Below are 13,170 nucleotides of genomic sequence, written 5' to 3'. Positions count from 1 at the left end.
AATGGCTTGAGTGAGACTGCCGTCTGCAGCCGTGTTGTTGGGAATGAATGTGCAGCATTGTTCTCCGAACATGGCACAAACACCTCCTTTCTCTGCCAACAACATATCCAGAGCAATACAATTCTGGAAGGCCATAAGGGACGTGGCTTCTAACTGTGAATGGACAGCCTTAAATCCTTCCTCAGTCCAATTTCCTAATTTCTGTACATTGTAGTGGATGTAGTTTATTTTGTCCACGTTTTTATTAATTGAACACCACCAACAGATGGAAGATTCGAATCCAGCTGCTATTTGATCAACCAGTTTATACTCGTCAGGCACTCCCCTAGGGACTCCTATTGCGTCAATATATGTTGGATTTCCCACTCCTTTCCAATCTCTTTTCACTCTATGTCTGGCTATGCCTTTCTGCCAATCTTCAGGAATAAGAGAGGCTGCATATGTCGTAACGTCTTCAGGGGTCATGGGTATGGCTTCAACTGGTAACAATAATGATATTAATGCACAATAACCTGACACATTCCGTGGCAGTCTGTCAAAGATTCTGTTATCCCCACACCACCACCATACGTCACTCCTCCCGACAGGTTTGAATGTGGGAGTACTATGGACCACATTCTTACACCAGGCGGTGTGGTTTAAGCTACCCAAAGTCTTACTTGTCCCTGTCAAGTGTACACATGTATGGTTAGCATGCCCAACTTTGCTTGAGAATAAAGGTTTAATCTTAGTCAATTTGGTCACTGGATAGATCTTGTCCCACTTAGAACAATTGTTGTTTGCCGCAATGTATGTCTGTGTCATAGCAGTCAGTAGACAGTCTTTGGGTAATGCTGCCGGTATTACCTGTAATATAGGTCTGGGTCCCATACACACAACACAGTCCTTCTTTGCTGCTAGTCCTGCTTGTTCTGCCATTAAAAGCCAATTGTTATTTTGTCCACTAATTCCTGTAGTTACTAGGAACCAGTCATCTGCCTTCATGTCTTTTGTGCCTTGTACAGACACCCCCTTTGCTTGTATGGGCACCCCCTTTGCTTGTATGGACACCCCCTTTGACGTACTTAATTCGGTCAATATTGGTTGCTGTACTCTATCTGTTTCACAGAGGAAGAAATGGAAATACGGATCTTTTCCTTGTTTGTATACCCAAAGGAGGAACAACCAACAGTCTCCCTCTATATCAGGTGGGAATATGGTTCCTTTTTCTGTGGTATTCACCACTATAGACAGCTTATCATCTGTTTGATACATTTTGAGAATTTGACTCTGGTACTTAGCCCACTCGGTTTGTGCCCATCTTGGTGTCCATCTACTCCATTCATCGGCTACCAACGTTTCCCATCTCCTATCTTGTTGATCGTTGGTCATATACCAGGAGAAACTATTTCCGTAATTAGTCCCTCTGTCACCATCCGGCATTCCATGGGTAAGACCACTATATGGTACAGAGATGATCACAGAAGTATTTCTAGGAATGCAGGCTTGTACACCAAATCGGTACGCATTATTCCCATTACAGCTATGTACTGTGGCATTTATTATCGGACTGGGGTCTTCGTTACTTCTTTTTGGTCTCTGCAATCTGCGGATGTGATCCTTATTATCATGTCCCGTGCTCATGGCTTTTAATAATAATCCCAATTCAAAAAAGAAAAGTAGCATAACAAGGACTGTCCGTGGGGTCCAGAAACCCTCGTTCTTTTTATTTTTTCCTTTTGCCAATTCTGCACACTACAGCACACCTATGTTCAGAACAGTGGCTTCTTAATGTCTTCTGCTAGCTTTCGTGTCTAACCTGGATCTTAACACCAAGCTCACACACTATTACTAGTCTTGTCCTACTGTTCTTACTGTTTGTCTGTGTCTGCAGAAATGACTTTCTTACAGTGAGTTAAATGAATCCATGTACTTCTTTCCCCAATTTTCAAAGCTGTGGGTGTTGTGAGTAGTACTTGATAGGGCCCTTCCCATTTAGGTGAATGCCAGTGTTTTCTCTTGATGCTTCTTATCAACACCCAGTCTCCAGGTACCACTTTAGGGTCCTCCTGTGGAGAAATGGGATCATCAGTGTTTGGAACTCTCCCTTGTTGTCCTTCTAACATTTTTCTCATGTAATCTGCCAAATTGGCTTCCTCAGGTACATCCCAAATTTGTCCATAATATGGCAATCGATATTTTCTGCCAAACAATGTTTCATACGGTGTCAACCCCATGGTACTAGTTATGTTTATATACATTTTTACCAAATCTACACAATGCGTCCATGGTCTGCCTGTTTCCTCCATTGTCTTTCTAAGTCTGTTTTTTACTGTTCCATTCATCCTTTCCACTAATCCGGCGCTTTGTGGATGATAAGCACAATGATTTTTGAGATTAACCTGTAGTGCTTCTCCTACGTATTGCACTATTGTATTAACAAAATGCGCTCCATTATCTGAATAGACTGTTTCTGGTATTCCAAATCGTGGGATGATGTCTTTGCATAATGCTTTAGCCACTGTAAGTGAATCTGCATGTTTTGTAGGGAACAATTCTACCCATTTTGAGAAGGCATCAATTATGACTAAACAAAATTCCTTCCCTTCATGTTTACTCAGCTGTATATAATCCATATGAATCACTTGAAAGGGATATTGTGGTGTTGGAAATTTACCTCTTTGGGGTCTCAAATTGCCTTGTGAGTTGTGTTTTGCACATATCATGCATGCTCTACAATGCTGTTTTGCATATGCATCGAACCCATAAAGACAAAAAATAGATTGCAATTGCGATATCATACCCCCTGATGAGACATGCGTCACGCCATGGCTCATAATAGCCGCCCATTTAAACATATTTTTTGGCAATATGGGTTTCTTTTGTGGTCATACGTACAAGTCATTTGCATACGTAGCTCCTTTAACTATCCACATTTGTTTTTCTCTGTCTGTTGCCTGCTGTTGCATGTCAGCAAGCAGTGTATGACCTAAATGCAAATCTGGAGTAGTTTCCTGTACAACAAAAATAGAAGAAGCTGCTGCTGCCTCTTTTGCTGCTCTGTCAGCAAAATCATTTCCTTTTGAAACACTGTCAGAGCCATTGGTGTGAGCCGCACATTTGCATATAGCAATTTGTTGAGGCAACTTCACAGCTTGCAGTAGGGCAGTTAGGAGAGTGGCATGAGTCACTGGCTTTCCAGATGATGTCACCATTCCACGCTCCTCCCACAGTTTTGCAAACACATGCACTGTGCTGAAAGCGTACTGGCTGTCTGTATAAATTGATACGGCCGTACCTTGAAACAGATAGCAAGCTGCAGTTAAAGCAACTAATTCAGCTGCTTGTGCTGAAAATGACGATGGCAATGAAGCAGAATCTAATACTTCTGAATTTGTGACTACAGCATATCCAGATTGCGTTTGTCCATAAGCATTTTTAGTGGAAGAACCATCCACATACACGATTGTACTGTTTGGGATGGGTGTGTCCCGGAGGTCTGGGCGTGCTTTCGTACAGACTGTTGCTACATCAAGACAATTGTGTGGCTCACCATCCTCAGGTAAAGGTATCAATGTGGAGGGATTCAATGTTGTACATCGCTCTATCGTAAGGTGTGGCTGTGATAATAGCAAGGACATGCACGAAAGATGTCTTGCTGGGGACAAAAGGCTCATGTTTGTCTGCAACAGAAGTGCAGAGACTGCATGTGGAACTTTCAATGTCAGCTGATGGAATAGAACAACATTACTGCTACTTTGGACAGCCATAGAGGCTGCAACAACAGCCTGTACGCATGGTGGTAAAGCACTTGCTACTGCATCCAATTTAGATGAGTAGTAGGCAACTGGCCTCAATTTTGAGCCATACACTTGAACCAAAACACTAGTCATGAACTTATTCTTACAATCAACTGTTTGAATGAATGGTTTACTATAATCTGGTAGTGCCAAAACTGTGGATGACACTAATGTTTGTTTTACTTTTACAAAGGCTTCCTCAGCATCTTTGTTCCATTCCAACACGGTTGACATTGAAATATCATCTTTGTACATCAAATCAGAAAGTGGACTAGTCAACTCTGCATAGCAAGGAATCCATGCCCTGCAATAATTTGTCAATCCAAGAAATGACATCATCTGCTTTTTGGTCTGTGGTTTTGGAGCGTGCAAAATTGCTTCCTTCCTGTCAGACAGGATCGTGCGCCCTGTGGCTGATAACTCATGTCCTAAATATTTTACTTTATCCCTACACAACTGAACTTTGTTTCTACTCACTCTGTGGCCATTGTCAAATAAGAAACATAATAATGCTACTGTGTCAGTTATGCAGTTTTCTCGTGTGTCAGAGGCAATCAAAATGTCATCAACATACACTAATAGTTGGCTATCTGCCGGTGGAACGAAATTGGCTAAACATGCTGACATGACTTGAGAATAAATAGTTGGGCTCTCTGCGTAACCCTGCGGTAATCTGGTGAATGTATATCGTTGTCCTTTAAAGGTAAAAGCAAACCAGAATTGACTATCTGGATGTACTGGCACAGAGAAAAATGCATTACTTATGTCAATTACTGAGAAACTATTAGAATTTGGTCTCAGCGAATTTAACAAGGTGTGTGGATCTGGGACGCATGGTGCTCTTTTAATCACAGCAGCATTTACTGCCTGCAGATCTTGAATCATTCTCCACCCCACTGAGGGCGGAGCCTTTTTTACAGGAAATATGGGTGTGTTACATGGTGAATCTGGACATGGCACTATTACTCCTGCTGTTAATAAATCCTCTATTACTGGCCTGATTCCGTCAATTGCATCAGGTTTCAATGGATACTGTCTTACACATGGTCTGTATTCTGTTTTTGGCCTTATAACTACAGGTTGTGCATTTTTAATCAGTCCTACGTCTGAAGGACCTGTTGTCCACAATCCTGACGGTACTGAAGAGAGAAGAGCATCTTCTTCAGGACTCAACTGAAACACTCAGGATTGTGAAGTGGACACATCAATGTGTGTTCCAGCTGCCAGCACCAATGAGACATTAACTGGCACTTTATACAACTTGGTTGATGGACTGAACTCCGTTCGTGGTCCAACTCTGCTCCAATCAGAGGCTGACAAAGCTGTTATGACTGTCAGTCCCAATTCTTGCCATTCTGTCAAATATGGCTTACAAAGTGACACATGCAAAGGCATACCTGTGAATCTCAATTTTGATACATCTTCAGTGGCGCCTGTTACTGTTATGACAGCTGTTGAGTTGCCATCATGAATCAAATCGGTCATTGTCAGCTTCACAGGTGAAACATTTTTCAATTTAGTTTCATAGTCACCATCCGGACCTGGAGGATCTTTATGCCACATTGTGACATGCAGGTCAGGTGGTGACATCTGTTGTTCAGGATTTTTTAGTAGGGCTGTCGCTTGCAAGACGACATCTTTACCCCATCCTGCAGCATCTTCTTCTGAAATGTCAAATGTATAGTAATAGTGGAATGTGGGGTCATCGCTTTCTTCTCTTACCATGTTAACGCCTCCTGTGCGTTCAACAACTAATTTCCCTTGTTCCACAATTATGGACAAGCCCAATGCAGTCAATCCGTCTCGTCCTAGGAGGTTAACTGGACATTGTGGCATGCTCAACACTGACATAGTACACGTCAGGCCAAATGGATCTGTCAACGTTATGGGTTTGGTGATAGGGACGTCTGATGTTTGTCCATTTGCAGAGCGAACCCTAAAGATTTCGTTGCTTAATTGATGGACAGGTATGTTGTCATTACATGTGGTTCTACATGCTCCTGTATCACAAAGGAATGTCACTGGTCGTCCATTTACCAACAAAGTCACTTCTGGTTTTGGTACCGGATTTCCCAGCAAGGCACACAGATCCATATCACAATCAGACTGCCTATCTGATGTGGAATCATGGATTATGGATTCTAGTCATTGTGGATACTGTGGCTGCGGAGGATTATTCCGTTGTGGAATTCTCCCTGCTGCTCCCTCAGTAGGTGGATTTGGACAATTTCTATACATATGTCCCTCTCTTCCACAGTTCCAACAAATCAGGGGACCACGTGGTGGCCCTCCCTGTCTGTGCTGCTGTTGTGGTTGCCAGGGTCCTTGATGTTGTGGCTGTCCACCTTGTCTATTTTGCCATGGCTTTTTGGGGCGTTTGCACTGCTTCTGCTGTCTTAAGTTACCCTGCTGGTAATATATTTCATCATCTCCATGTGCTACATACACTCCTTTGTCGCTGTTTCTTGTCTTTTTCTGCTTTAAGACTTCTTCTGCATGACAGCAGTGTGTATGTGTTTCTTCCAATGTGCCTGTAGGCAATCCAATCCAATGTTTCTGTATCCAAGCTTTTATATCCTTATTGGAATGTTGGATCAGAGCGTTTTTCAATTGTTGTTCATACACAGGTGTTCCTGGCAATATGCCACTATGGACCCTAAATACATTCTCAAATCTGCACCTAAACTCTGTCCATGGCTCTCCTTCTTTCTGAGTTGTCCTGGTAATTTCAGTATAATTTATCTTTGGTCCTAACACTCCTTTTGCACGTGTAATCATAGCTTCCACTCTTGTGTCTAAGACTAGATCATCATGTGTCAGTGGTACGCCTTGTTGATCTGCAGGATTCCAGTCTCCGCGTACCTGACTCCATTTAGGGCCACATGCTTTCATCCACACCTGTTGGACTTCAGGTCCATTAAGGTGGTAAGATGTTCTAATGTTTTCTATATCCTGCAGAAAGCCCTCGATATCGACATGTGGCGATGGTATCATGTCGACTGCTGCTTTGATATCATCAGCATTCCATGTCCGATAAACGAGCATGGTTGATAGCTGTCCTGCTGTTCCTGCACGAGGATTTGGTACTTCTATCATAGGATAGGCACCTCCCTGATCACTATGTTCCACCATGGGAGGGGCTGTAGGCACTTTCGCTTGACTGCGTGTTTGTGGTTTTTCTGGTTTTTCTCTTTTTACCTTAGGTTTTACTGCCAAATCATACTGTGGTGGCGGTACATCGTCATCCTCTGGTAGAGGAGATAAAGGTCTCTTTGTCACCGACGATCCAGCCGGCGGTGATTGTTGAGGCTGTTCTGGCTCTCTGTGCTGAATTATCACATCTTCTTCTGCCTTACCTACAGCTTTCTTTTTCCTTGCTTTCTCTAATCGTCGCTTCTCTGCTCCCTTCTGTCTGTTCTCTGCTTCCTCCTCCCAAAATGCCACTAAATTTGCCCCTACTTTCTGCATCTTTTTCTCATCACCTTTATGTTCCCGTTCTAACTCCTTCTTCAGCTTTTGTATGCTGATCAGGTTCAGTCGTCCGTCAAAGTCATGTTTATTTATCCAGGTCTCCAATTTCTTTGTTGCTTTTGGATTTTTTGCCTCCATAAATTTCCAGTCGTCAGTTGATAAGTTTTCCTTATTTTTAGACGTCTTACCCCCCATTTTTATTATATTTTTTATCCCTTGTTATAATTTGGACTTCAGACGGGGGCACACCTAGGGTGTTCTAAATCTGAAGTTTTCACACTTTCTTTGGACGTGACAATTAATTTGCCGTCGTGTGGTTGATTCCTTTCACCTCCCCGTAGGAAGCGGAATCACTTGCCTCTGCTTCCACCCGCACGGTTGTCACTAACGTTGTCCAAAGTATTACACTTTCACACAGTTATTTACACTTACACAATACACTATGTACACATGGAAACACTTTTAATAATCGTACGCGTATTCTTATGCCAGGGGAGCTCGCCCTCCCGTGAAATTTAACTAATGTCCTGCAGTAGGGGACTCCACCGTCCCTGCCAAATTTAACTGCTTTTTTTACAGTGCACGTATTTCTACCCGGGATTTCCTTTACGTATTAAAACAGAGGAGTCCGTATCCTCCTTCCGGAATTTAACTACGTGCGTCCCTCGCAACCGTAGAGGAGTCCGCCCTCCTTACAGAGTTTAACTGTGTTTCATTAACAGACGATTCTGTATCATCGCTTACGGAGTTTAACTGTTTTATGTGATCACTTTTATCCCCTACCGGTACGCGTATATAAACAGAGGAGTCCGCACCCTCCTTACAGAGTTTAACTGCTTTGCATTAACAGACGATTCTGTATCATCGCTTGCGGAATTTAACTGTTTTATGCGATCTGATCACCACTCACTCAGTACTGTTTACAAAGAAATTTTACTCACTGACTCGACTTCCTGTCTGTCTTCTTCGGGAAAATCTCGTCAACCAGACGATGCCAACGGTGGTCGACAATTGCAGACACGATCAATCGATCGGACCTTGGCCAAGGATTTACGTCTGGATTTGACGACCTCCGCTGGACACCTCCGGTGTTGTTGAGATCCCGGACGAGCCCCCAGTCAATGTTGGGTATTTTCTCCTCCAAACATTTTTAAAACCTTTAACAAGACAAACAGAGTCAAGAAACACCAGTGAGACAGAAAGACAAATTTTACGCGCGGAGTGCAGTCAGGCTGTACACCAAGGCTACACTAAAGTCTGGCCTGCTTTTCCGCTCTTTTTATTAAGAGACGCCCTCATCACATAAACAAAAAACTTGTCCTAAGGGTGGGGGTGATGACGCAAGACAAGTTTCTTCCCGTAACATAAACGCATACGTCAATAAGTGCAGCTGTAAGGAAGAACACTTTCTTTTACACAGGTCAGCACATCTCGTTCGTCTGTTGCAGTTATCAGCTGTTCTGCATCTGCCTGAAGTGTCCTGTCCTTCACACTCCTTCACACTAAGCACCACATCACAACAGTCAAAACGTTCTCTTACTCCCAGTCGTTAGAGGCTGCGAAAACAAAGTTATATTATAAGAATAAGTACATCCAGCCCTTCATTCCCAGCTCAGATTGACCCCAGAGTGCTAAAACAAAATTGAATTCTCAGGCTTGGTTAAGACAGGTGCAAAACAGCACAACACCGTTCTCATGAGAAAGAAGACAAAGCTAAAACAAGGTTGAATAACACGTACATTCTCAGGGTGAAGTGCAAAACAGCACAACACCGTTTTCATGAGAAAGAAGACAAATGTACAAATGTTTAACAGTGATAACATATATACAAAATCTTTAACACAACCCCAGGTTTCTTTTCAGCACTGTAGCCAGGCTGACAAAGAGTCAGAGCTCTATTGAGCTGAATATTCCATTAACTTTAACTAGTAATGACTTCATGACTTTCTTTGCTAACAAAATTTTAACTATTAGAGAAAAAATTACTCATAACCATCCCAAAGACGTATCGTTATCTTTGGCTGCTTTCAGTGATGCCGGTATTTGGTTAGACTCTTTCTCTCCGATTGTTCTGTCTGAGTTATTTTCATTAGTTACTTCATCCAAACCATCAACATGTTTATTAGACCCCATTCCTACCAGGCTGCTCAAGGAAGCCCTACCATTATTTAATGCTTCGATCTTAAATATGATCAATCTATCTTTGTTAGTTGGCTATGTACCACAGGCTTTTAAGGTGGCAGTAATTAAACCATTACTTAAAAAGCCATCACTTGACCCAGCTATCTTAGCTAATTATAGGCCAATCTCCAACCTTCCTTTTCTCTCAAAAATTCTTGAAAGGGTAGTTGTAAAACAGCTAACTGATCATCTGCAGAGGAATGGTCTATTTGAAGAGTTTCAGTCAGGTTTTAGAATTCATCATAGTACAGAAACAGCATTAGTGAAGGTTACAAATGATCTTCTTATGGCCTCGGACAGTGGACTCATCTCTGTGCTTGTTCTGTTAGACCTCAGTGCTGCTTTTGATACTGTTGACCATAAAATTTTATTACAGAGATTAGAGCATGCCATAGGTATTAAAGGCACTGCGCTGCGGTGGTTTGAATCATATTTGTCTAATAGATTACAATTTGTTCATGTAAATGGGGAATCTTCTTCACAGACTAAAGTTAATTATGGAGTTCCACAAGGTTCTGTGCTAGGACCAATTTTATTCACTTTATACATGCTTCCCTTAGGCAGTATTATTAGACGGTATTGCTTAAATTTTCATTGTTACGCAGATGATACCCAGCTTTATCTATCCATGAAGCCAGAGGACACACCCAAATTAACTAAACTGCAGGATTGTCTTACAGACATAAAGACATGGATGACCTCTAATTTCCTGCTTTTAAACTCAGATAAATCTGAAGTTATTGTACTTGGCCCCACAAATCTTAGAAACATGGTGTCTAACCAGATCCTTACTCTGGATGGCATTACCCTGACCTCTAGTAATACTGTGAGAAATCTTGGAGTCATTTTTGATCAGGATATGTCATTCAAAGCGCATATTAAACAAATATGTAGGACTGCTTTTTTGCATTTACGCAATATCTCTAAAATCAGAAAGGTCTTGTCTCAGAGTGATGCTGAAAAACTAATTCATGCATTTATTTCCTCTAGGCTGGACTATTGTAATTCATTATTATCAGGTTGTCCTAAAAGTTCCCTAAAAAGCCTTCAGTTAATTCAAAATGCTGCAGCTAGAGTACTGACGGGGACTAGAAGGAGAGAGCATATCTCACCCATATTGGCCTCTCTTCATTGGCTTCCTGTTAATTCTAGAATAGAATTTAAAATTCTTCTTCTTACTTATAAGGTTTTGAATAATCAGGTCCCATCTTATCTTAGGGACCTCGTAGTACCATATCACCCCAATAGAGCGCTTCGCTCTCAGACTGCAGGCTTACTTGTAGTTCCTAGGGTTTGTAAGAGTAGAATGGGAGGCAGAGCCTTCAGCTTTCAGGCTCCTCTCCTGTGGAACCAGCTCCCAATTCAGATCAGGGAGACAGACACCCTCTCTACTTTTAAGATTAGGCTTAAAACTTTCCTTTTTGCTAAAGCTTATAGTTAGGGCTGGATCAGGTGACCCTAAACCATCCCTTAGTTATGCTGCTATAGACGTAGACTGCTGGGGGGTTCCCATGATGCACTGTTTCTTTCTCTTTTTGCTCTGTATGCACCACTCTGCATTTAATCATTAGTGATCGATCTCTGCTCCCCTCCACAGCATGTCTTTTTCCTGGTTCTCTCCCTCAGCCCCAACCAGTCCCAGCAGAAGACTGCCCCTCCCTGAGCCTGGTTCTGCTGGAGGTTTCTTCCTGTTAAAAGGGAGTTTTTCCTTCCCACTGTAGCCAAGTGCTTGCTCACAGGGGGTCGTTTTGACCGTTGGGGTTTTACATAATTATTGTATGGCCTTGCCTTACAATATAAAGCGCCTTGGGGCAACTGTTTGTTGTGATTTGGTGCTATATAAAAAAAATTGATTGAAATTGATTGATAAATTTGTGTCATCAGCAAATAAGACTGATTTGAAAACATGAGATACATTACACAGGTCATTGATATTTAAAATAAATAACTTCAGGCCCAATACTGTAGCTGAGGTAATACCTTTATATTTATAGTATATACCATTATTCTTTCATGAGTACTAGTTTTACCCAAGCCCCAACCTCTGGTCCTCTTAAATGACTTGGAAGATTTTGCATTTCCATGAATGGGTGCTTGAGACTGCATCCAAAAGTGTCTCATTCCTTGTGACCCCCATGTTAAAAACTTTTAACAACTAACTATGTTTTACAAGCATCGCTCTATGATTCTTCACCTGTCACAGAGCTCTGTGTTGTGGCCATGGTGTCCTGAAGCTGTGGCACTATACAGGGTCTGCCCCTGAGCCTTGGAGCTTGCTGAGATTAAAGTCTACAACAGCCGTCAGCATTCCAAGGTGTAAAAAGTGTCCCTCTGTGTTTCTGTTCAGGCCCTGGAGGAGCACTGCCGAGTGGAGTCTGGCTTCTCTGGAATCCGTGATGTTTACACCACGACAGCTACCCACGATAACATGCAGCAGAGCTTCTTCCTCTCCGAGACACTCAAGTTAGTCAGATTTTCTCTCAACATCTCTCTAGGCAGTAAGAGAGAAAATGCTGTATTACAATATGTATGTGGAAACCATGTCACAGTGCTGGATATTATAGATACTGAAAGCAATGTAGCATGTATTTTAAAAGGCTCCCACTGTAAATTTAAACTAGAATATAACTGATCTATACTCCAGATGATAATATGAAATGGTTGCAACTGATTGCATATACTTTGAATGTTGTCTGTTCATTTTTGCTTCAAAACAGGCCTCATGTTTTGGTTATTGAGAAATGGAAGTTATCCAGTGTGCTGCAGTTGCAAACATAGGTTTACACACCATTTGCTAAAAACTTTTAAACTCAATTCTGTCCTGATGCAGGCATTCTGTTTTATCAAACAATATGTGTGTTGAGATTTCATAATGTCTACTTTGTTTTCATATATTTCTTTAAAAATAATAGTTAGAATATTGTTATTTCAAATTGTATTCACTATGACAGATTTTCAGTGTGTCAACAGTTTCCATGCATCAAGATCCTTTCAAGAGCAGTGAAGAATTGTACCATGAGAGACTTACTTTTTAGAAGCTTCTGAATGCATGTTGAACACAGTACCCATACATCAGCATTAGCTGATAGCAGCAATAGAGTGCAGAAAATGGCAGATTGTCTGCTGTGACAGTACGTTTTGACAAACAGCACAGCTACTGTTACTGTTGCTTTGTTCTATATTGCGTCCCTTAGTTTTGCAACTACAATCAGCATCTTTTCTGTGTTGCTAGATCTATTGAATGTCGAGATTTTTCAGACAGTTGGGTGGCACTGGGGTGTGTGTGAAGGGGTATATGCTATATATACAGCTCTTAATTTGCCCACCATGTAAGGTAGTAATTGTGCTGTAACTCTGATGTAAAAAAACATATAACCAGTGTAGGATGGTTTTTGCCTAGCATGGAGTCTACCACAATCGACCCCACATTGTGCTAGATCAGGATACGCCTGGCAAGGGCATAAGGAGTCACGAGATTGCTGGATAGTGGTGTTGGTGATGCCACTGTCTTTTCAGGAGAACGAAAGTCCAGGTTTTTGGTCACTGTGCAATCTGATGAGACAGAAACACAGAATTTAAAGAGGAAAGTGACTAAGAAAATTGAGTGGTCTTTAATGATACCTGCAGGTTCCTAACTGCAGCAGAAACAAGAAGTTTTTCAACAATTATCAGTACAAGACCAAGAAAAGAAAGTATTAAATACAACTCATTCTCAAAAATCTTAATTTCTTCCTGACTC

General features: G+C 41.7%; 1 protein-coding gene across 2 annotated transcripts in view; it reads left to right on the top strand.

The window, feature by feature from the left end:
• LOC117513878 (mannosyl-oligosaccharide 1,2-alpha-mannosidase IA) overlaps window positions 1-13,170 on the top strand; it is an 827,748-nt gene that overhangs the window by 813,052 nt on the left and 1,526 nt on the right. For both annotated transcript variants that reach the window (XM_034174114.1, XM_034174115.1), the window contains exon 11: window positions 11,779-11,894. In XM_034174114.1, coding sequence (XP_034030005.1) covers window positions 11,779-11,894 — 116 coding nt within the window. The remainder of the gene's footprint in view (window positions 1-11,778; window positions 11,895-13,170) is intronic.

The sequence above is a fragment of the Thalassophryne amazonica genome, chromosome 7 (genome assembly GCF_902500255.1).
Source record: "Thalassophryne amazonica chromosome 7, fThaAma1.1, whole genome shotgun sequence".
NCBI lineage: Eukaryota > Metazoa > Chordata > Actinopteri > Batrachoidiformes > Batrachoididae > Thalassophryne > Thalassophryne amazonica.
Note: the sequence above shows the minus strand (reverse complement) of the source record. Positions and strands in the feature narration are given on the sequence as shown.